Source organism: Cryptomeria japonica, chromosome 2, assembly GCF_030272615.1.
Source record: "Cryptomeria japonica chromosome 2, Sugi_1.0, whole genome shotgun sequence".
NCBI lineage: Eukaryota > Viridiplantae > Streptophyta > Pinopsida > Cupressales > Cupressaceae > Cryptomeria > Cryptomeria japonica.
In genome coordinates this window covers 616,719,478-616,741,896 of record NC_081406.1, presented here as the reverse complement: position 1 = coordinate 616,741,896, position 22,419 = coordinate 616,719,478, and the positions used below count along the sequence as shown (strand labels likewise).

General features: G+C 32.2%; 3 protein-coding genes across 3 annotated transcripts; 2 read left to right on the top strand and 1 right to left on the bottom strand.

Moving 5' to 3' along the window:
• Window positions 1-1,261: 1,261 nt before the first annotated feature.
• On the top strand, window positions 1,262-2,539 carry LOC131868268 (uncharacterized). The gene has a single exon (XM_059215616.1). The coding sequence runs from the start codon at window positions 1,262-1,264 to the stop codon at window positions 2,537-2,539; it is 1,278 nt and encodes a 425-aa protein (XP_059071599.1).
• A 3,655-nt stretch (window positions 2,540-6,194) lies between these two features.
• On the top strand, window positions 6,195-6,773 carry LOC131868261 (uncharacterized). The gene has a single exon (XM_059215610.1). It carries the CDS (start codon window positions 6,195-6,197, stop codon window positions 6,771-6,773), a length of 579 nt encoding a protein of 192 aa, XP_059071593.1.
• An 8,732-nt stretch (window positions 6,774-15,505) lies between these two features.
• On the bottom strand, window positions 15,506-19,998 carry LOC131078717 (homeobox-leucine zipper protein ROC7). Its single transcript, XM_058016489.2, has 10 exons — window positions 19,868-19,998; window positions 19,290-19,407; window positions 18,973-19,161; window positions 18,462-18,875; window positions 17,566-17,667; window positions 17,288-17,470; window positions 16,996-17,134; window positions 16,596-16,834; window positions 16,412-16,501; window positions 15,506-16,327 (listed from the first exon to the last, which is right to left on the bottom strand). The coding sequence occupies exons 1-10, from the start codon at window positions 19,996-19,998 to the stop codon at window positions 15,947-15,949; spliced, it is 1,986 nt and encodes a 661-aa protein (XP_057872472.2). The 3' UTR covers window positions 15,506-15,946.
• Window positions 19,999-22,419: the final 2,421 nt, after the last annotated feature.

Below are 22,419 nucleotides of genomic sequence, written 5' to 3'. Positions count from 1 at the left end.
GTTTTCTTATTTCTTATCTGGAAGGCAATGCCACCAGATGGATGAAAATCGAAATATTTGTTTTTTGGAAGGTAATGCCGCTAGATGGATGTAAATGATTATTTATTATCTGGAAGGCAATGCCGCCAGATGGATGTAATTTCAAATTTGTATATAAATATATGAAAGTAAAATAAATAAATAAATTTCGTAGTTATGTGGATTTCACTCAATATTACAATCACTAACCTTTCATCTAGAACTATATGCTCTCATCTTGTCATTCGAGGGATCTTGATGATCAAAAAGTGTTATGTAATAAGGAAGCAAGTCTATTTAGTTTCTTGACGTTAAAATTATTTGATACCAGCTATGGTGTGACAAAAACAAAAGATAGATATGATTACAATTTTTAAAATAAATACATGAAAGGTTAAAAAAAAAAAAATTCACCTAAAATCTACCATTATTCTCTCTTATCTTACCCTTTGAGGGATCTTGATGATTAGAATGTATTAGGTAATAATAAAATAAAGTCTATTTAGTTTGTTAACTTCAAATTCCTTCGATGCTCTCTATGGAGGGACCAAGACAAAATTCAGAATCGTCGGTACCAGCTATGGTGCGACCGAGATTAAATTTTGAATCAAAGGAGGAAAGAAGAGAATATTGAAGACAATATCAGAGAGAGTATCGTAGATGGAAACTAGAATAGATGACAGATGCTCAAATAGAAGAATAAAGAAGAAGACGCAATGAGGTCGAAAGACAAAGATATGCTAGAAGAAGGGCAATGATAACATTGGAACAACTAGAAATTGAAAATGGAGATGATGCAAATTTGCAGAGAAATAGACGTCAAAGAAAATCTGATCAAATCTCTCATTCTGAAATAGAAGAAAGACAACAAGTCAATCCCCAACCAAGTGAGAGAAAAAATCATCCATTTGATGGAAATATTGAGTTCAATGTTCAAAATGAAAATTCAACAACAATAGAACATGTACCAGAAACACCACAATGTGGGCATCAATTAGAGATGAATGTAGGTGTTCAAGGTAGTTTACAAAACATGTCAAACCCAAATGATTCGCTTCGATGTGATTTTAGAAGATTGCAAATGCATTTTAGGCATCAATTGGATAGATTTAGAACCCCAAACACGTGTTATGTTTGTCAAGAAACTTATCTTGGAATCAAAGTATCTTGAAGCTTTGAAGGTACCATATGCAATAGATGTCGCCAAGAGAGAGGGAATCATAGGTTTTCATCTTCAAATAATATGGATCCTGGCCCACAACCGGAGGACCTTGCAAAATTGACTCAAGTGGAGGAGATGTTAATTGCATGTGTCAACCCAATATTGAAAGTTACACATGTAATAGGTGGTCAATATAAATACAAGGGACACACTATTAGTTTTCCCCAAAATGTGGAGCAGGTTTCAAATGTTTTGCCACATTCGATAGAGAATTTGCCAATTATTATTGTTAGAAGAAGAGATCGGCGTGGCACAAATTACCACTTTATAGTCAATAGGGATGGTGTGTATACAGCACTCAAATACAAAGTAGAGCATGAAAAAATTTACTCAGATGTCAGAATAGATCAAAATGCTCTCAATGAGCTGCCAAGAAATTTTGATGAAAATATATTCAACAAATTGAAAAGTGTGCAGATGGAATTTGACTTAGATGTAAATGAAATCACATTTGTGGGTCCCATCATGGAGATTGATGAAGGTAATATAGTTGAGCACACAACGTCAATGGCTTCGAGACCACCTAATGCCCAAAGAAAAATGGAATTAATTTGTGCATGGGTTAATAATCCTAATGCAAATCCAACAACATTGATTGATTGGCCAAAAATTTGTGCATCTCCAATCAATGAATATGTCACATTAGGGTTACTTGATATGGCATTTCCAACATTATTTCCTGATGGTAGATATGACAGGTTAGAACCAAGAATGAGGCAAGTGCACTTGCATGAATTTGTCAAGCATCTATTACGGTATAGGGATCATCATTTTGGTAAACATCCAAGATTTGGATATTTTATGATGAACATGATAATGAGACACCGTGCACAGAATTCATCTACACTGTTTGCAAAAAGAAATTTACAAGACATCCCTATCACCATCAACGAGCTATGCCAGCATATGGAGAGCATGTCACAATCTAATTTATCTGATAGGTTGATGCAGTTTGGAACTAATTTAAGGGGTACCAGATCGTACTGGGCTAAATGTCATGCAGAATTGACAGACACGCTTCACCAAATTGACACTCCTACAATATTCTTCACTCTAAGTGCAGCAGATATGTACTGGCCTAATTTGCATGCATTAATGCCAGGAACATCCCCGACTACTTCACAGGAAGCTCACAATTGGAGAAAGAATAATGTTATTGACTATCCTCATATAGTCACACATTACATGCATTTAAGACATACAATATTTGGAAAAGAGATTTTAGAAAAAGGAATGAATGTCAAAGATTATTGGTGTAGATATGAGTGGCAACATAGAGGTTCATCACATGTGCACTGATTTTTATGGATCAATGGAGCTCCCAATATGGACAGCATTGATTGGTCAAATGAGGAAGAATGAAAAAGTGCTGAGAGATATTTTCATTCTATCATTCATGCATGGAGTCCCAGAGAAGATCCACATCAAAGAAATATACAGGAATGTTCAATAAATATTTAGACATGCATATCTATAATATTACATTAAACTGACTATTTATATAATTAATGATAAAACGGATATGTAAGTTCTTTTATTTCCAATTGTAGGCATTCCAAAATTATTTGCAACATCCATGTCTCAAAAATACAATAGAACTTGCAAACATGTATATTGACCATGATTATGAAGATATATTAAACTGTGTAGAATGACACACAGTTTGTAAGGAGGGTGCGTGCCTACAAAAGAAACAAGAAAGGATGGTTTGCAAGTAATTATTTAATCAAGTAATATTTATATGTCACAATTATATATTAGTGTAAAGCGGAAAATCGCAATCGAACCCTAGTTGCTCTCCCCTCTTCCAACTCTGAGGAGAGAGAAGGGAGGTTCGCTAGGATTCGATGGTTTTCACTTAGGGGAGAGAGACTTTACATTCAAAAGAGGGGTTGAAACTCATAAGATCCAATCCCACACAATGCAAGATTGGATGCTAAATGAGTTTCAAGGGTCAAGACAGCAAGGCTACCCTCTTTTGTAAAGAATGTTGATAGAGGAATTAAGCTAGGAATGCATAGAAAGTGACAAAGATTCACTTATAAACTGAGTTAGGGATATAGGATGAAGCTGCGGACCTAGAATTAGCAGTAAAATGTCGATACGGCGTTGTCCTATAAATTTGAGCAAAAGTTGTCGGGATGATGGCGCCCGGCACCACGGTCCTCAGAAAAATCCGCGAAACGAAGGGGGATCTGTTCGTCTATGCACAAGGATTCCAGATCTTCAATTTCAGCTGTGTACCTGCAACCTACACACAGAAAAGCGAAGACGATTGGGGGGTTAGGGATTAGGGGTTTGCCTTTAGGTCAAACCCCGGTTTTGGAATTAACCAAGAAATGAGCAAGTGCTGTAAATGTAAATGACTGTAATGTAAAACAAGTACTAATACCTTGTTCTAAGGATGTTTGTATCCTTATGTGCGAAGGTTTAGATGTTGTTGTTTGTTGTATGTTGTAGTAGCATGTAGTAAGTGATCTCCTCTTCAATGGTTGAATCCTTGACTTGAATGCAACACTTAGCCTTGAATGGAGACTTGAAATGATCAATTGCTTGAATGCTTGAATGCTTGAATGCTTGAGTATAGTTCCCACGTCATATCATCTTATCTTATCTTATGTCAAATGAGAGAGGAAAATGTAGTTTATATACTTGCCAATTAGGGTTAAAAGACTGATTTTCCCGACCTTAGGCCGACCAGGAAATGTAATTTCTAAATTGCAAACAAAAAGACCCGCAACCTCCTTAGGAGACCGGGCCCAAAATAGGACCCAGGGACCAGGGCGCTGGCGCCATGGTCCTGGGGACCAGGGCGCTGGGCGCTCTGGTCCCACCTCCCGAGACAGCAGGGTGCAAGGAGGTTCAGGCCAGGGTGCTTGAAAAATGTAGTTTTTGGTGTCGTGAGCAAGTTTCGGGGTCTCCATTCAGGTTGCATGTTGCGTCGCCATCATGAAGACCGAAATGCAGTCGAAATTGCAAGTGTCGCAATTTTAGGACGCTACAATTAGGCAAGAAAATAATATGTTTGATTGGTTGATATTAATTCTAGGTATAATGCTCCTTGGTCATTAAATTTGAGGGGATCAAAATTGTATGAAGACATAGAAACCGGTGAGAAAAAATTTGAACCAGCAAGAAATGATGACAGAGTGAATTCACACAATCGTCACATACTGCAACTACGGAGAGCAAATATAGATTGGCAGCCAGTTCTTTCCAAACATGCACTAATAAAGTACATTGAAAAGTATGTAGCAAAGGTCGAGAAAAGCTCAGAAACATACCACCAGATGTTGATGTGTCTTTCAGAAATGGAAAACCCTGATGATTTAGCTGCACGGGCATATAGAAGGCTCCTCACAGAAATTGTTATAGAAAAAGATATTGGAGCACAAGAGACATGTCACATGCTTTTAGAGCTTCCATTGATGGAGAGCAGTAGAAGGTTTGTTAATTTAAATGTCTCTCCTAAAGTTTTCAAACCTGTAACAGTGAATAATGAAGAAAACAATGATGAACAAACAAAATCTTTTATTGATGGATATAAAAGAAGAACTATTTTTATGGAAGGTGTCACATTAATTGATGCAGCTAGATCATGGATATATAATCCAAAAAGAAGGAGAGACAACAAATGGGAGGCAAGAGAAAGAGCAGTCATTGTCAGAGTTTTTCCTAGGTTTGCATCAATTCCTTCACGTGAGTCAAATAAATGGATTGATTTTTGTTTTTTAGAGGTATTATTGTACAATCCATTCCATGACATGGAAAGGGATATTGGTCAGGATAATAACTCCATAGTAGAAAATTGGGAGTCATTGAACTATAATGCTTGGCATGTGCAGCGAACAACAATTGCATAAAATGTTGAAAATGCCAGTGACTCTGAAATTGAAGAAAATAAAGTTGTTCAAGGAAATACCATAGAGAATGAGTGGGAAATTATATCTATATTGCATAATGGTCAAATTATGCAAGTTTCTAAAATAGATATGTTGGGCAGAAGAGACATTGATAGAAATACAGATTGGTCTAGTGAATATCAGGGTGAAGAGTACACAAGTCAAGCAATCAAATTCATAAAAAAACTTGAAGGATCATGGATGTATCATATTTGATGATATACCACAATGCATCAACTACACAATACTTGGTGATAAACAGCAAAAGGCAATGAACATAATTATGACACACTATCATAGTAATTAGAATGGGGTGCCTTTGTTCATGATAATTCAAGGAAATACAGGAACAAGAAAGTCATATTTGATTGGTGCAATTAGTCAAGCTCTTCAAAATGAAGCAATGCCATGTTGTTCTCCTCTTCTATTACTTGCACCAACAGGAGTTGCTGCCTTCAATATAGGAGCTTCAACAATTCACTCAAAATTGAGAATCCCAGTGAGAGAATTTTGTCCATTAGAAGGAACAAGACTCACAAGTTTCCAAGAAGAAATGATATATATAAAATACATTTTGATTGATGAAATGAGCTTCATTGGTAAAAACATGTTGGAAAATATAGACTCTCGGCTCAGGCAGGCATTCCCACAAAATGTAAACATAAGTTTTGCAGGTATGCCAGTATTACTATTGATAGCAACTATTTTACATAATATTTAATATAACTCATTCATACAAAATTGATATAATATTAGTACATAATTTGAAAACTTAATTTTAGTACATAATTTGAAATCTTTTTTTACATGTGTTATTAGGTATATCTATGATTTTAGTTGGAGATTTGGGCCAGTTGCCTCCAGTCCGTGATAGACTGGCATATGATAGCAATAGATGGGCAAAGTTATTATGAGAGGAATTCAAAATGGTGGTAACTCTAGATAAAATATTCAGACAAGATGGAGAAAATATCTAACAACAAAGATTTCGTCAACTTTTGACAAATCTAAGAGATGCAAACCCAATAATTGATGATTGGGAGTTGCTTATGATGAGAATCCCTATTAATTTAAATGTTGCAACCAATGAGGAGTTTGACAATGTCGTACATTTGTTCTCTACTAATGACAATGTCCGTAATCATAACAAGAGAATGTTGTATTCCTTGAGGCATCCTATTGCACGCAATGTTGCAACAAAGGTAGGAAGTGTTAATGCAATAGAAGATTGTTTAGATGATGAAATTAATCTAGATTTATTGATTAGCAATAATTCAAGGGTGGTGTTGACTTCAAATCTATGGACAAAGGTCAGTCTTGTAAATGGAGCTCTAGGGTATATTAGAAAGATTGTCTACAAACCAGGAAGTGCTCCACTTGAACCACCAACATATGTGATGGTTAAATTTGATAATTATTCTAAAATGGCATTTGATGATCATCATCCAACTACAATTCCAATAAAAGCAATACAAAGGGATAGTACACTTCAATTACCATTAAGATTGGCATGGGCATTGACAATACACAAATCTCAAGGATTAACTCTTTCAAAAGCTACAATTGATATAGGACCAAGAGAAAGAATAGGATTGACATTTGTTGTAGTATCTCGTGTGAAGTCTCTATAAGGTCTTAGAATAATGCCACCATTCACATATGACCGTTATGAAAAAATAAAAAATGGCAAACAACTTTCCAAGCTGAAACCTAAAAAAAACAGACTCAAATTTTTAGAAGATAATTTGATGTAATATATTTTTCTTCAAATAAAATTCAATTAGAGATAAATAAGTTTTTTCCTAAATGTGTTTTGTGGAAAATGTTCTTTCTTATTTTGTTTTTAAAAAAATGTTGTCTGAAATCTAGAGGAAAAAGTAGTTAAAAATGGTACAAGTTATTTATTACAATGTTAATGATTTACTATTGTATTTGTAAAATTTTGATCTTTACTATGTTTCTATTATGAGTCATTGTTAGTTGCATCACAAGTCAACATTTGTACAATGGACACAATGGACACAACTACAATGGGACCTTCAAAAAATCTTTATGTAAAGAGTCCTTAAGAAAATAGGAAGCCAATGGATGAAGAAAACAAATAGGAATTTTTAGAAGAAAATTTGATGTAATATGTTTTTATTAAAATTTGCTTTAATGATTATCGAATAAATCATTAAAGGTTGATGCAAAATGTTTTGTTTGATTTTTCTTTAAAGAAAATTGATTTCATGTATTATTTGTTTATGTAATACATCATGTTCAACTTTTATTCAATGCCTATTAAATATTTTAGAAAACTACTGCATTGCTTGATTGTTATTTATTTCAACAAAAAAATGAATATTAGTTAAAAAATATTTTCTTAAAAATACATATCAATTGTTCTTTTAATTTCCATTAAGTGTTTTCAGATGTTACATATGCTATTAGAGCTACCAAGTTCAACACTGAACCTTAGTCTTTCCATTAATTAAATTAAGTATAAACTTAACGTAAACTATCCTGCTTCACAGGGTGTGGTTGCGACGAACACCTCGGAAGAAAGTTTGAAACCCCTTATGGGTTCACTTTTGGAAACTTTGGCTCGGCCATGACTATAGTTATTGTTCATTTCCCTTAGATACAGAGACAATGGCTAAGGTGATTGATCGGCTTCGAAGAGAAAGACGTGTTTGGACAACTGCGAGCAAAGCAGCATTAAAGGCATCCATTTGGAAGAAACTTGGAAACAACAATAAAGTTGACCTTGAGAAACCACCTGAGAAGGGTCAAACCACTATTGATCCTATCAAATGCCATTTAAATTCTCTCCATTATTGAGAGGAATCCATCAAACAAAGTGATAGCGACTCCTAATTAAGAGTCTACAAAATTTTGTAACTATTATGATTATAGTCAATTTTGGATTGAGTAATAAAAATTAAAATTTTGGATTGTAAACTCTATTTTTTAATGAATTATGTTCAAATTTTCTTTAATTCCTATGAAATGTTTTAATAAATTATATTCAAATTTTCCTCAGTTACTATTACATACTTTACTATGACTATTAAGTGTTTGGTGGTTTATTTTATGCATATTTTTTATTACTAAATGTTAATATTTTTTAATATTATGTTGTAACTATTTATGGATATTTTCATTCTCATAATACCAACTTCCATTTTATGTTATATTCATTGAGAGCCATATGGACAAATGTGCAAGAACAATTTTGGATTACTACAATAAAATTGTCAAAGAATATGAAAACACGGCCTTAATGATAGATGACATGTTGAAGAATTAGAAATATTGCAAATGGAAGATGTTGCAAAAAAAGTTAAGGAAGTTTCTGCAATAGCATCAAAATTTCTAGATTCTTTAAAAGAAGTATATCGCGATCATTATGAGAATAAGGGTCAGAATACCATCCTCATCGTTGAAGAATTTGTTATGTATTTACATAATTATAATGAAGTGTTATTCATTTAGTTACTTCTTGGTCGATCTTTAATACTTCTTAAATATTGAAGTTTTACATAGTTGTTAGATAATGGCCCAACTGGGCACTATGTGCTATTAGGGAATGTGTAAAAATAAATGGACAATTATTGAGCCTACTAAATTTTGTAACTATTATAATTGTAGTCAATTTTGGATTGAGTAATAAAAATTAAAATTCTGGATTGTAAACTCTGGTTCTTAATGAATTGTGTTCGAATTCACTTTAATTCCTATGAAATTTTTTAATAAATTATTTTCAAATTTTCTTCAATTACTATTACATACTTTACTATGACTATTAAGTGTTCGACGGTTTATTTTATGCATTTTCTCCACCAATAAATTTATTTTTCAAATGATTAAAAAATTGTTGTATTGATAAGGCTCATGTATATAATAATAATAATTGTCACAATAGAAATTTATTGTAATAATGCTAATATAAATAAAATAAATATAATGTTTGATTTTTATCCACTCATATTATAGAAATTTCCATAATCAAAACCTTAATATTAATTATTATCATAATCAAAACCTTAATATTATTCATAATTAATAATTATAATCTTTAACCCTAAACCTAACTATATATCTAACACAAAACCTAACCCTAACCCTAATTATAATTATAACCTTGACCCTAACCCTTTTCTATCCCCAAACATAATCCTAACCCAAACCCTAACTCTTATAGCTATCATCACGTACTATATTTGATTGCAATCTTAACCCTAATCCTAATGATAATTCTAACCCTAATCCTAACCCTAATTTTATTTACAATTAATAATTATAATCACTAAGATTAACCCTAATCCTAAGCCTAACACTAACTGTAACCCTAACGCTTGATGCAATTATATCATTAACCCTAATAATAATTGACATCTTAACCCTTATCATAATTATAATTCTAACCCTAACCCTAATTTTATTTATAATTAATGATTATTATCTTTAACCTTAACCCTAATTACTATCATTAAGATTAACCCCAATCCTAACCCTAATCCTAAGGATAAACCTAACTATGACATTAGCCCTAACCCTAACCGTAATTTTCACCTATATCTTATCATAATTGTTATTCTATCATGAGCATAATCTTATCTATAATCTTAATCCTAACCCTACCTCTAACCAAGATTTAAACCCCGGCCCTATTACAGTTTCAAAATAAGAATATAGAAGTATTATACTTTACTAATAAAACTATAAAAATAATATTGTAACTAACAATAATTTAAAATAATAATATAATACATTGAAAATATTTCAAATTTATATTATGAATATTATTTTCAATAAATTATAAAAATAATATCATAATAATCAAAACAATATAAATTAATAATAATAGTATATTATAATATTATTCCACAAAAAAGGAAAATAATAATAATAGTTGCAATAATAATATTACATATTATTGCAACAAACATTAATAATATAAAATTATACAGTTCTATTTTAATTCTTTTATTGTTTCCCATGTTGCGTATATATAATACACCGAGAGATATCCTTCTCGAGGCGCCTATTTTTATCATGTACCCCAAACTCTAATAGGCGCCTCTAGAAGGATATCTCTCAGCGTATTATATATATATATGATTAAAACCAAATATATGTAAGCTAGTCTAATTGAGTCACATACCTCCTAACTTTAACCCACATCTAACCCTTTCTCTAACCTAACCTACATATTTAACGAAGGGTTTTGGTCAACCTTATCCCTTAGCCCTCATCATATGTTTGCACATTTCCAAAATATCCCAAATTTTCTTAAATTTGTGAAATGTCTTTGAATTTGGGGGAATTTTCCTAAAATTTGGGAAAATATTCCAAATATCCTAAAACATGGAAATATCCCCACATTTGGAATAGAACCTTCCTATTTGGGTGTCTCATTCCCAAATAGGCATGTGTCCTCAAAGACACATGTCATTCCTTCCAATGACACTTATCCTTTTCAAGGACACAAGTCATTTCCATCCATGACACTTTCCCTTCTCAGGAACACATGTCTCATTCTCATGACTCTTCATCTCTCATTCTAGCCTATTTAATCCCCTCATTTTCCTTCACAATCCATCAAATTTTATTTTGATACCCTCATAATGTAGAATTGTTTACTCGCCATTTTGCACATCCATCTTGCATCATATTTTAGCTTAATCCATATTACATTCACAATCATGGAGCATAATTGAGTATCTATCATATTGCAAGCACACATCAAATCAAGGGACTATCAAATCAAAGGATGAATATATAGTTTACACTTTATTTATTTTTATTTTGTTTATCTAGTTTTCTTCCTTCTCAGGGTCATATTTTTGAGTGTGGTTGAAATATGTATTTTCCTTACTGTTTAGTTTTATCTTTTTAGTCTCTTTAATTTTACATTCACAATTTCCTTTGTGCAATTACATTGGAGGTGACTTGGTCCAAATTGAACCAAATGTGCATGAGAATGTGAAAAAAGATCAAGAAGTTTGGGACATTTTTGAGGTGGGAAATTTTACTCCCTATACCATGTCTTTGCAAGCCTCTAACCCTACTATGTATGGATTTTGTTGGCCCATGGAAGAAGAGTGTGATCATGGTGCAAGAAATTTATTTCTAGGTCTTGACTAAGACTATCACACTGACGACTAGCATATCAAATGGCGGTATGCAATTGCCCAAGAAAATGAAAGGTTATTATAAGGAGGCTATATGGACATTTATTGAAAAATTTGTGAAACTGAACCATTTGCAAAGTGATTTCAATTGTGAGGATCTTGTTGGCAGTGGTCCAGCATCCCTTGTCGAGATTCACGACATGGTTTAATAGCCTTCTGTGGATTGTATAAGTCTAGTGGTTGTATTGGGCATTAACAGGTTGACCTTTTGGTGCAACGACAACCCTAGCTTGTAACAAATCTCGCAAAGACTTGGTCAAGATTTATAGAGATTCTTATGCACTATGTCATACTAGAAGATAGGTACAAAAGGTTTCATGTCTTTCTATTTTCAATGCTTAATCACTTTCACAATCAAACGATATTAAATTTTCCTTCTATTTGTATACTTCTTTAGGAGAGTCAATGTCTAAAATTATTGAGTTTGGACCTCTTCATCAGGGTTTAATAATGTTTCTATTTTAATACAATATTTCTCTAACCCTAGCCATTAACCCTAAACCTCAAATTATAAACCCTTTCATCCTTGCATAATATACAAGCCCTAAATCCCCACCCTAGGCATTGCTTCCTCTTCTACTAATCTAGCCCCTACGTTTAAGTCAAATCCCTGCCATAGGTCTTCCAATTTAAAATTATTAATTAGTTTCAATATTTACAACAAACAACAACCACCTAATTCCTCTCATGTTAACCCCGATTAGGTAGGAAGGGGTGGAGTCCTATGTGACCATGATGGGATAGTCATCTTTTCCTATGCCTTCAATTTGGGGGGTGCAAACATCACACTTTCCTAAGCTGGCACTTGTTTGGAGAGGTATTCAAATAGATAAAAATAAAGAGATTTAAAACATATTACCAAGAGTGACTTGATGAACGTTTTTAATCAATTAAACTATAAAGCTAAATATAACTAGCAAGTGCAAGATTTGATTAATGACTTCTACATGAATATATTAGATTTCCATAATCATAAGGTCCTTAATATTTTTAGAGAAGGCAATAAGATTATGTACCTTTTCACCAACCTACCAACTCAAATTAATGATTATGCAATTCGGGAGGACATGTCCTCACTACTAGCTAATGTCATCCAAAGGTTACACTTGGATAGAAGTAGCTTTTCAATTAAGTTTCATCCTTTGGTGTAGATCACACAATTTGGAGTTATGATGAAGTCTAGATTATTTTATTTCAATCACCATGTTTTCAAAACCTTCCTTTGTCTCTGTCCTTTAGCTCTAGTGTTGGTTATTCTTCTCTACATCTGCAACCAAGCTAACATGGGAGGTGAGTTGGTCCAAATTGAACCAAATGAGCATAATAATGTGAAAAAAGATCAAGAATTCAAGGACATTTTTTAGGTTGTAAATTTTACTCCCTATATCATGTCTATGCAAGTCTTCGGCCCTACTATCTATGGACTTTTTTGGATCATGGAAGAAGAGAGTGGTCATGGTGTATGGAATTTATTTCTAGGTCTTGACTGAGACTATCACACTAGTGACTAGAATACAAATGATGGTGTGTGCCTGCCCAAGAAAATGAAAGGTGATTATACGAAGTCTATATGGATATTTCTTAAAAAATATGAGAAGTGAAGTGTTTGAATATTGATTTTGAATCGTAAGGATTTATTAAAGGCTTGGCCAATATTTTTAGAGATTCTTATTCTTTATGTCATAATTTAGGGACTTTTTTAGGTTGGGAATTTTACTCCCTATATCATGTCTATGTAAGTCTTCCTACTATCTATGGAGTCTTTTGGCTCATGGAAGAAGAGAGTGGTCACGGTGCATAAAATTTATTTCTAGGTATGAACTGAGACTATCCCACTAGTGACTAGCATACAAATAATGGTATGCACTTCCCCAAGAAAATAAAAGGTGATTATATGGAGGCTATATGGACATTTCTTAAAAAAGATGAGAAGTGAATTGTTTGTATAGTGATTTTGAATCGTAACTATCTCTCAAAGGCTTGGCCAAGATTTTTAGAGATTATTATGCACTATGTCATACTAGAGGGTAGGTACAAAATCTTTCATGTCTTTCTATTTTAAATGCTTAATCACTTTCAGGATCAAATAATATTAAATTTTCCTTTCTAGTTGTATATTTCTTTAGGAGAGTCAACGTCTAAAATTGTTGAGTTTGGAAAAAACCCTCTCCATCAAGGTTTTATAATGTGTTTATTCTAATACAAGCTTGCTCTCACCCTAGCCATTAATCCTAAACCTAAAATTGTAAACCCCTTCATTCTTACACAATATATGAGCCCTAATCTCCCCACCCTAGGAATTGCTTCCTCTTCTTCTCATTTAGTCCCTACATTGAAATCAAATCCCTTTTATAGGTATTCCACCTCTGCCCTGACCATTATGGTCTACCTCAACATCAAGGCTACAAAAGAAAAATAGAAAGAAGAAATGTTTAGTTATTCTAAAACCCTAAGTTGTAATGTTAAGCCCTCATATGATTCCTATGTCAAATATAGAGTATTGTGAGGAGTCTTCTAGTTATTATTCTAGTTCCTCTAAGCATTTTGACTCCCTTAACAACTCACCCCTCTTTCCCCCCTTAGAGAGGACTCTAGTAGGCTAGAGAGGTGTCACTTTTAAAACCAACTCAAATGCAATGTATTCTCTCCATTTAGTTTCAGCCAAAAATTAAAAAGGTCTACAGGTCTTTCAACACCCATATGAAGCTATCTAAGTGGTAAATGGCACAAATGCACCAAGCCAAATGCAAAATTAAGCTATTGGAGAAGCTGGTTTTTGGGAAAGCCTAGGAATGGTTAAATTAAGAAATTAATAATAGGACTTGGGAACAAACCAAAGAAATTGTTGAAACCTTAAGAAATTTAAAAAATTTAGAAAGAGGCCAAGAACCCCAAGTTGGAAGTGGATGTGGTGAAGCTAAAACAAAACTAGGAGGTCCTAATGAACAACATAAAAGAGATTATAGATTACTATAGGGACTCTATAAAGAACATTGCCCTCACCATTCAAGTTTTGGAGCTAGAGCACTAAAAAGAGAAGAAGGAGAAAAAGGAGAAGAAAAGGAGGAATGAAGGGGTGTCTACAACTCAACACTCTTCTCCCTTAGAAAGTAAAACTATTTTTAAAATGCTCACCTTCCACTTAAAAAATATTAATTGGTCTCAATATTAACAACAAAAAGCAACCAGCAAAACTACCAAAACTTTGCTTGAGAATGCATTACTTACTATTAAAGAGAAAATCCTAACAAATAACTAATACTTGGTATTGAATTGGCTAGGAAAATTGTGTATCTTGTACTCTTTACTCAACACTATTTTAAGACCAATTAGTGTTTAATGTTTACCCTAAAATTAAGGCATGATAATTGAGTAAATAGAGATGTGTTTTTGTTGCAATTAAACGTTACCCTTCAATGATCAAATATGCATGACATGATGTAAAAAAAGGATAGGTACAATGGTGGACAATATTTTTTAATTAATAATAGTATCCATTTAAATTTAAACAAGACGTTGTACAATATTGAAAAAGATGTGTTTTTGTTACAATTAAACTTTACCCTTCAATGATCAAATATGCATGACATGATGTAAAAAAAGGATAGGTACAATTGTGGACAATAATTTTTAATTAATAATAGTATCCATTTAAATTTAAACAACCCATTGCACAATATTGAAAAAGTGTTTTAGCAAGTACTAATAAAGTAGAATATATCTTATGTATGTTGTAAACATAAAATTGCATAATTATAAAATTAACATAATCTATATAATTATAATTCTAATTCTAATTCTAACTTCCAATAACTTGTATTCTAACATAATTTTAGTTCTAAGTGTAAAAATCTCTTACTCAAATGAATTAAATATATGTAAATTAAAATTTGAAATTATTAACATTATTACTATTATCATATAGTAATGAAATATAATGATATAACTGGTAATAAAATATTACAATACATTCTAATCATTTTTTTTTAAATTACAAGATCCTAAAAAATTGTCTAACCAATTGTTTTATGGTCGGGGATCCATCAAATTAATTTATTATTTAAATTACATACCCTGCAAAATAATTGTCTGATGGTAATCAGCAAAGTAATCAAATTTATAATAAAATGAAAAAAAATACTGTATTGTTATCAGTCTAAATTAGATTAAATCTTAACATGGGAAACAGTTGCAATAAATTGATTGCAGAAAGAAAAGTGAACATTATTTGGTCAGGGACTGATCACAGGGCCATACGTCAGCAATCAGTGTTATATATGTGAAGTATGATAGAAACAAAGGAAGGCAACCTAGTTGCACAGAGCTCTGTGCAGAGGAGACATATAAGCTATTTCAGTTACTACATAGTACATAGAAGCACAGATTTCTGTCCAGAGGAGACATATATATCAGGAGCCCAAATTCACCCAAAACTCATATCTAACTCAGTGGTCAAGCCTTACAATTTCTTTAAATCAACTCATAGGCACGCCCATTTTAGCAACCATGGAAATTTGAATTGTGTCGTCAAAATAAACATATTTTAGTCTTTGTGGGTTTGAATCAAATCCGCTTCTCTTAAAGGACAATGATATATTCCTTAGACCGTGTTGCGATTTGAGGACTCAATCATCTACACAACCAAAGTAATCTTTTATTCTTTGGATGGTATTATTTATAATACCATGGAGACGCTGAACATATTCAGCGCTCGGACTGCAGTTGGACATCTGTGTCTCAAATTCTTGAATATTTACTGTCAGTACTGAGCTTCCACTGTAGGGGCTGGTGGCTGAGGCTGCCTTATGAAATATACTGGTTGGTATAAGTGAATTACCGGCAGGTGTAGTATGATATGGTAGTACTGCAAATCCATGATGAGAGGCAATGTGTAATGAAGAAGCATCTCTACTGTTGAGGGCATCAACATCTATGGCTGCATACACACAAAAAGACCCCGGTGCATCTCTGTAACTCTGTTTCAGCATCTTCTCTGTCTTGCCTCCCTGCAAATTTTAAAATCATTTAACTAAAGGCAAATGAAATGCAGGAAAACATTGCGAAAAAAAGGTTCGAATGTTTATACTTACAGTGTGAACATCAAACAATGAAATGGAGTTTTCTGACCCACTTCCAAAGTTTCTGAGTTTCTCCCAAACTCCACATGATAGTATATTGTTCTTACCAGAATAAAGGACAGAAAATAGATTAGAAAATGATAAACAAAATACAATCCAGAGACTCCAAATAAGAATCGGAACACGTTTATTATACCTGTGATCTGATTTTCTCATCACAAAGAAAATCAAACAGTGCTTTTGGGGAGATAGAAAGCTTGATTGAAGCTCCAAAACAGACAACAGCACCACTGGATTGTCCCACTTCAGAAGCTCTTCTTGTTATGATTTTAATAGGGTCATTGCTGGATTGTGAGAGTGCACTTATATTTGCAACAAATTGACTTCCCATGCTCTGCGCCAGTCTTATCATATTTCTCTCCAGAACTGTACCAACTGCAAACATTATATACATTACATATTTACATACAAATTCAAAAACCTTGCTTGATAGCCTGACTACAATTATACTGTTCTATTATAAAAGGATTTGGGCCCTGTCAAAAATCATTTTACTTTAATATAAAACAAGTCTTTTCCAAAAACAAAATGAATACCTCCTTGGCTGGTGAAATCCACTAGAGCTTTAAACCTGTCGCATTGCCTCTGCAAGCATGTCAGCCAATGCTGGGCGCCAAAGGCCATTTCACTGTTGATTACTTGCTCGTATCTTTCAGCCTGTTCTATCCATGTCACCTGCATAATGTTATATCCATAACTGTTAGATATAAATTCCCACTATATCCATCTAAAAGATGTCAGGAAGAATCAGTTTATACTGAGATTCATTATAATTTATTTGCTACCATTATAAATTTTGCCAATTGACATAACTAATAGAATGCAAACCTTTGAACACCCATTAGGCATATCTTGTATAACACATCCAGACGGATGCTTATGATACCATCCAACGGAGGCCGAAAAGTCTACCACTGCCCACAGTCCATTGCCCAGCTGCTGGGAAAACCGGAAAAAAGATATATGTCTCGTGGGGACAAGAGGAGACAAAATCTGTAGCTGAGCATACATCTGCATGAGGGCATACCATATTAATATTCCATCTCTATGTAAATATTCGCTTAGAAACAATTAATTTCTTGCTTTGTTGAGACAGACATTCATACCTCTTGAAGTAAACCATTTCTATGACCACCAACCCCTTGAGAAAGAACTTGCACGGTCTCTGCTCTTGTTACAATTAATGAAAACATTTCCTTCCATTTATTCTGCAACAACATAAAGATAATCCGATTTAATGTATTTACATATGAATTTTTTCTAAGTAGCTAAAATGGTAGAGCTTTCCTCAGCTGTTTCAAACAATTTAGTTTAAAAAATATTCCACCGAATCCTTAAATGCTCATCTTCCAAATAGGTGATCCAGTTATTGGTGTTGTGCAAAATCAGCAACCAACCTTGCCATATTTCCAAAGTCTTATAAATCACAAAATATAAAATTAATATTTAAGGGATCATAAATCTTGTCCATAGCAAAACTTGACCGACTCTTATAATCTAAATACATTAAAATAACAGTAAACAGACAACTGACCAAAAGCAAAACACCCACAAAAGCTAAACTGCAAACAAAAGCACATCACAAAAAACACAAACCCTAAACGATGCCGCACTGTGCAGCGTGCCCTAGAATACTTATTGTTAAAATCCATCAAATTAAAAATATAAGGTTTGGTTAAGATCTGGCAAATGTTAGAAACAGATGTTTATAAAATTTGAAAAAAAAACAATTAGAAACTAATTCTCAGATTACATCAAAATCTCTAAATCTGAATTTTATGCCTAAATCTCACGATATCTAAAAACAAGCATGAAGGTAAACAATATCACATACATAGATCTATAAAATCTTGAGACTCTTTGGAATCATAACATAGCAAGTTATAAGGAATTATTAAGGAAAAAAGGATCTAGTACAGAATATGTCAGACTTTGTTATAGAACATGTAAAACTTGCAAGGATCCTAAAAAATTCTGAATTAAAACCCTAAAAATATCATACCACATCCATGAAGATATCGACCAATGTGGCTCCTGTCATAGAAACAATTGAGGTGTCCCTGCTGCCTTCTCTCTTCATGTTACTGCTGAGGCCCATGCCCTGTGGAAATGATCTGCACAACTCATCCGGATTCAAAATTTCTATGGTACCATCCACTGAATGTTTCTTCACCCAAATAGGCTCGTTTGCCTGGAACATCCAGATAAATTCTTCAGTGGCCTTTTCCGCAGCTTGCATTGCCGAGGATTCATCCATTGAAACACAAGTTGCTGTGGGCAATGTAATCTGGTTCTGTCCTGAGCTACCCGCTCCATGGTGTGAAGAATACATCAACTGTGATTGTTCTGCTCTGGTTTCCAACAAGGGTATTGTTCTTCCAATACGATTCGAGGCAACTGCTGACAGTTTTGCAACCTAGAGGACCAGAAGAGGATCGTAAGTGGACCAAAATAACTTATGAAAAACAATACAGAACATAAATGAAAATACCCATGCGATTGTTTTGGCGAACCTCCACTTTTAAATACTGATTTTGTATAGCCAACTTTTGCTGATTCAAAACCATCTCTTTCATTAAATCAGGTCCTCCGCAGGTTAGACACTTGATATCCTGAAGTGTACGTTGTAGCGCCAGGATATCCATTCGGAGCCTCTCGTTTTCTGTATGCAAGAAAGCGTTGACAGTACGATCCTGCTGAACCTGCACCATAATAATAGATTTTTCAAGAGAAGGTTATTCTTATATATCAAAAAAAAAACACAGTTAAAAAAATTTGAAAGAAAAAGAATTGTAATTGTTAACCCTAACTTATAGAAAATATATACTACCTTCACTTGGGTGCGGCGGTTCTGAAACCAGAATTTAATTTGCTGTGGCGTCAGACCCAGTCTATTGCTTAGTTCTAGTCTTTCCTTTTCATCTGGATGCTGGCACACCTTAAAAAATCTGCGCCAATAAAATATTTTTTAATGTAGTGTCAGTTTCATTTAGATCTGCAAGGATTATTTTTTCAAACCAGAACCATTTAGAAATATATAAAAAATTTAAGCTTATGTTCATGTATAGATGAGGTGGTATTTGACGGCGATAAAAGGATTAGAAAATAAAAGTTATTTACTAATTAATTAATGTCATCAAAATTCATATATCATATGATGATCTCATTCAATTTAATATATTATAAAAACAAAACATAAAATGTTAAAAATCTTACTTTTATGGATTGTGCTTTCCTATAATGGATCACAGAGTGTGATCTGAAATGTTGATGCAAAAAACTCACACAATCAAATCTAGAAGCTCATATAGACATATTTATGGATTGTGGAAATCTACTGACATTAGTCTTATTCTTTCATCACTTCAATTTGATCACTAGTATAACATAAAAAGTGCAAAATCTTACTCTTCCATTATTTCAACTTGACTACTGTTATAACGAGTATGTCGTTTGCCCAAATGCTTTCTCCCTGTTGAACTTGCTCCTCCATAGTCATCACCACAATTGTTTCTATCTCCTTCACAATTATCGCTCATTTTTCCTTTCTCGATTAGTAATCCTCTCTTTCACAGAGCTTCAGGGAAATTCTTTTCCTCATAAGAGTTGCTTAGTAGTCAATTATAATTTGTTCTTTTATACAGAGATTTGAGTGAAATTCCTCTTCTTGCTTATAACGGATAATAACAGTTGTATAAAAATCAATTAGTAAATGTCACAACTTTCAATAACAATAATATAAATACATATCTTAGGTTTGAGTGAAATTCCTCTTCTTGCTTATAACAGATAATAAAGTTGTGTAATAATCAATTAATAAATGTCACAACTTTCAATAACAATAATATAAATACATATCTTGATACGAGACATTTATTTATTTAACATATAACAGTAGTAATCAGTTAATAAATGACACAACTTTCAATAACAATAATATAAATACATATCTTCATACAAGGCATTTATTTATTTTTAATTGATCAAATTGAAAATAGGGACATTCTCTAAATATATAGCCAAATTAACCTAGAAAAGGTTAGAGGATAACTTTAATATAAATACATATCTTGATACAAGGCATTATTTATTGTTTGTTTTTAATTGGTTAGGTGAAAAATAGTAACACTATATATATAGTCAAATTAATTTGGAAAAAGTTTAGAGGAGTCCAAAAAAGAGCTTTAAAACCTTGGTATTTGAGTAACCAATATTTTATTGAGGCTTGAGTGAAATTCCTCTTCTTGTTTATAAGGGATAAAAGTTGTCTAGTAATCAATTAATAAATGACACAACTTTCAATAACAATAATATAAATACATGTCTTCATACAAGGCATTTATTTATTTTTAATTGATCAAATTGAGAATAGGAACACTCTAAAAATATAGCCAAATTAACTTGGAAAAGGTTAGAGGAGTCCCAAAAAAACTTTAATATAAATACATATCTTGATAGGCATTATTTATTAGTTGTTTTTAATTGATTAAGTGGAAAATAGGAACACTATGTATATATAGTCAAATTAATTTGGAAAAAGGTTAGAAGAGCCAAAAAAAAGCTTTGAAGTCTTGGTATTTGAGTAACCAATATTTTATGGAGGATATAAACCAAACAAAAAGATATCAAAATACATGACATCTTAAATTATGCTAGCATTTTATATTTAAAATCAATTATGACGAGATAAATAATTAAATTATGTTAGCATTTTAATTTTAAATTAATAATGTTGAAACACTTAAATTGTAGGTAAAGAAAATTTCTTATAATTTAATATTTATTAAATAAAAAATAAAAATTCCAACTTAATAATAATTAAAAAATAATAAAAAGGGTTGTATTATAGTAGAAAATTTTAAAATTTAATATCAAAATTTTCTTTTTATTTTAAATTAAATTATAAAAAAACTTATTTATCCATATTTAATTCAAAATTAAATCAAATATTTTAAAGAATAATCAATTTTGAATTAAATATAATAAATATTCTCTGTTAGAAAGAAAATTTTCATAGTCAGAGGTGTTTTGTTCAAATGATAAAGCTATGAGATTCTTAAAATCATGATCCAAGTTTAAATTTCAATTATGACATTAAAGAGTGAAATTTCAAATAGTTACTCTTAGATGTGATGTTAGAAGAGTGAAATTATATTACTTGTTATAAAATAAAATTTAATTTATGAATTTAAAAATTTAAAAATTAATTTACTTGTATCCTAGATATTTAATTTCTTAGATCCTTGATTTGACTTCACAAAATCATGACTTTGTAGAAAGTTAAAGGTGATTAATGATTACAGAATTACTATATTTATTATATGAGTGGTGGTGACAAGATGATAACTACATTGACACATTGGAAAAGTCTCAAGTTTTATGCATACTTCTCTATAGAGTTGAGCACTACATCATTTCTAAGGGAGATACTTAGTAGTGGGTTTGCTATTATCAATTTGACATGGATGGCATATCCTAATGCCACTAAGCTTACAATCATACTCTATGATTGACTTGCAAAAATTCTTAACCTCTCTAACTCTTTTCTCTCATGTTAGATATCATATGTATTATATGACTATGGTATTTTCTATTATTATCTTCATAATTTTATGAAAATATTAAATTAATATGTTTCATAGATTTTAAAGCCCAATAGCATCTATATTTTTTAGAATAACAAATAAGATTTTTTACAACTGTTTATTATAATTTGACATTATTATAACATGTCAATTACATGATCTCATTGAATTTTATATATTATAAAAATAAATCATAAAAAATAAAAAAAATATTAATCTTGCATCACTTTAAATTGACCACTAATACAAGGAGTATCTTGCTCTCTTTTGAATTTTCTCATCCATATTCATTGCAATAATTATTTTTATCTCCTCATTTGTCCTTTTTTTTATTAATAATCCCCTTTTTAATCAGAGTTTTGGGTGAAATATTTT

Bases quoted from the DNA above. Each gene is read 5' to 3' on its own strand.
- LOC131078717 (XM_058016489.2), bottom strand. From the start codon at position 19,998: ATGAGCGATAATTGTGAAGGAGATAGAAACAATTGTGGTGATGACTAT. The intron at 17,471-17,565 runs GTATGAATGTCT...GCCCTCATGCAG, and splicing joins GAAATGGTTTACTTCAAGAG to ATGTATGCTCAGCTACAGAT. The intron at 16,328-16,411 runs GTAAGTATAAAC...TAAAATTTGCAG, and splicing joins CATTGTTTGATGTTCACACT to GGAGGCAAGACAGAGAAGAT.
- LOC131868261 (XM_059215610.1), top strand. From the start codon at position 6,195: ATGAGAATCCCTATTAATTTAAATGTTGCAACCAATGAGGAGTTTGAC.
- LOC131868268 (XM_059215616.1), top strand. From the start codon at position 1,262: ATGGATCCTGGCCCACAACCGGAGGACCTTGCAAAATTGACTCAAGTG.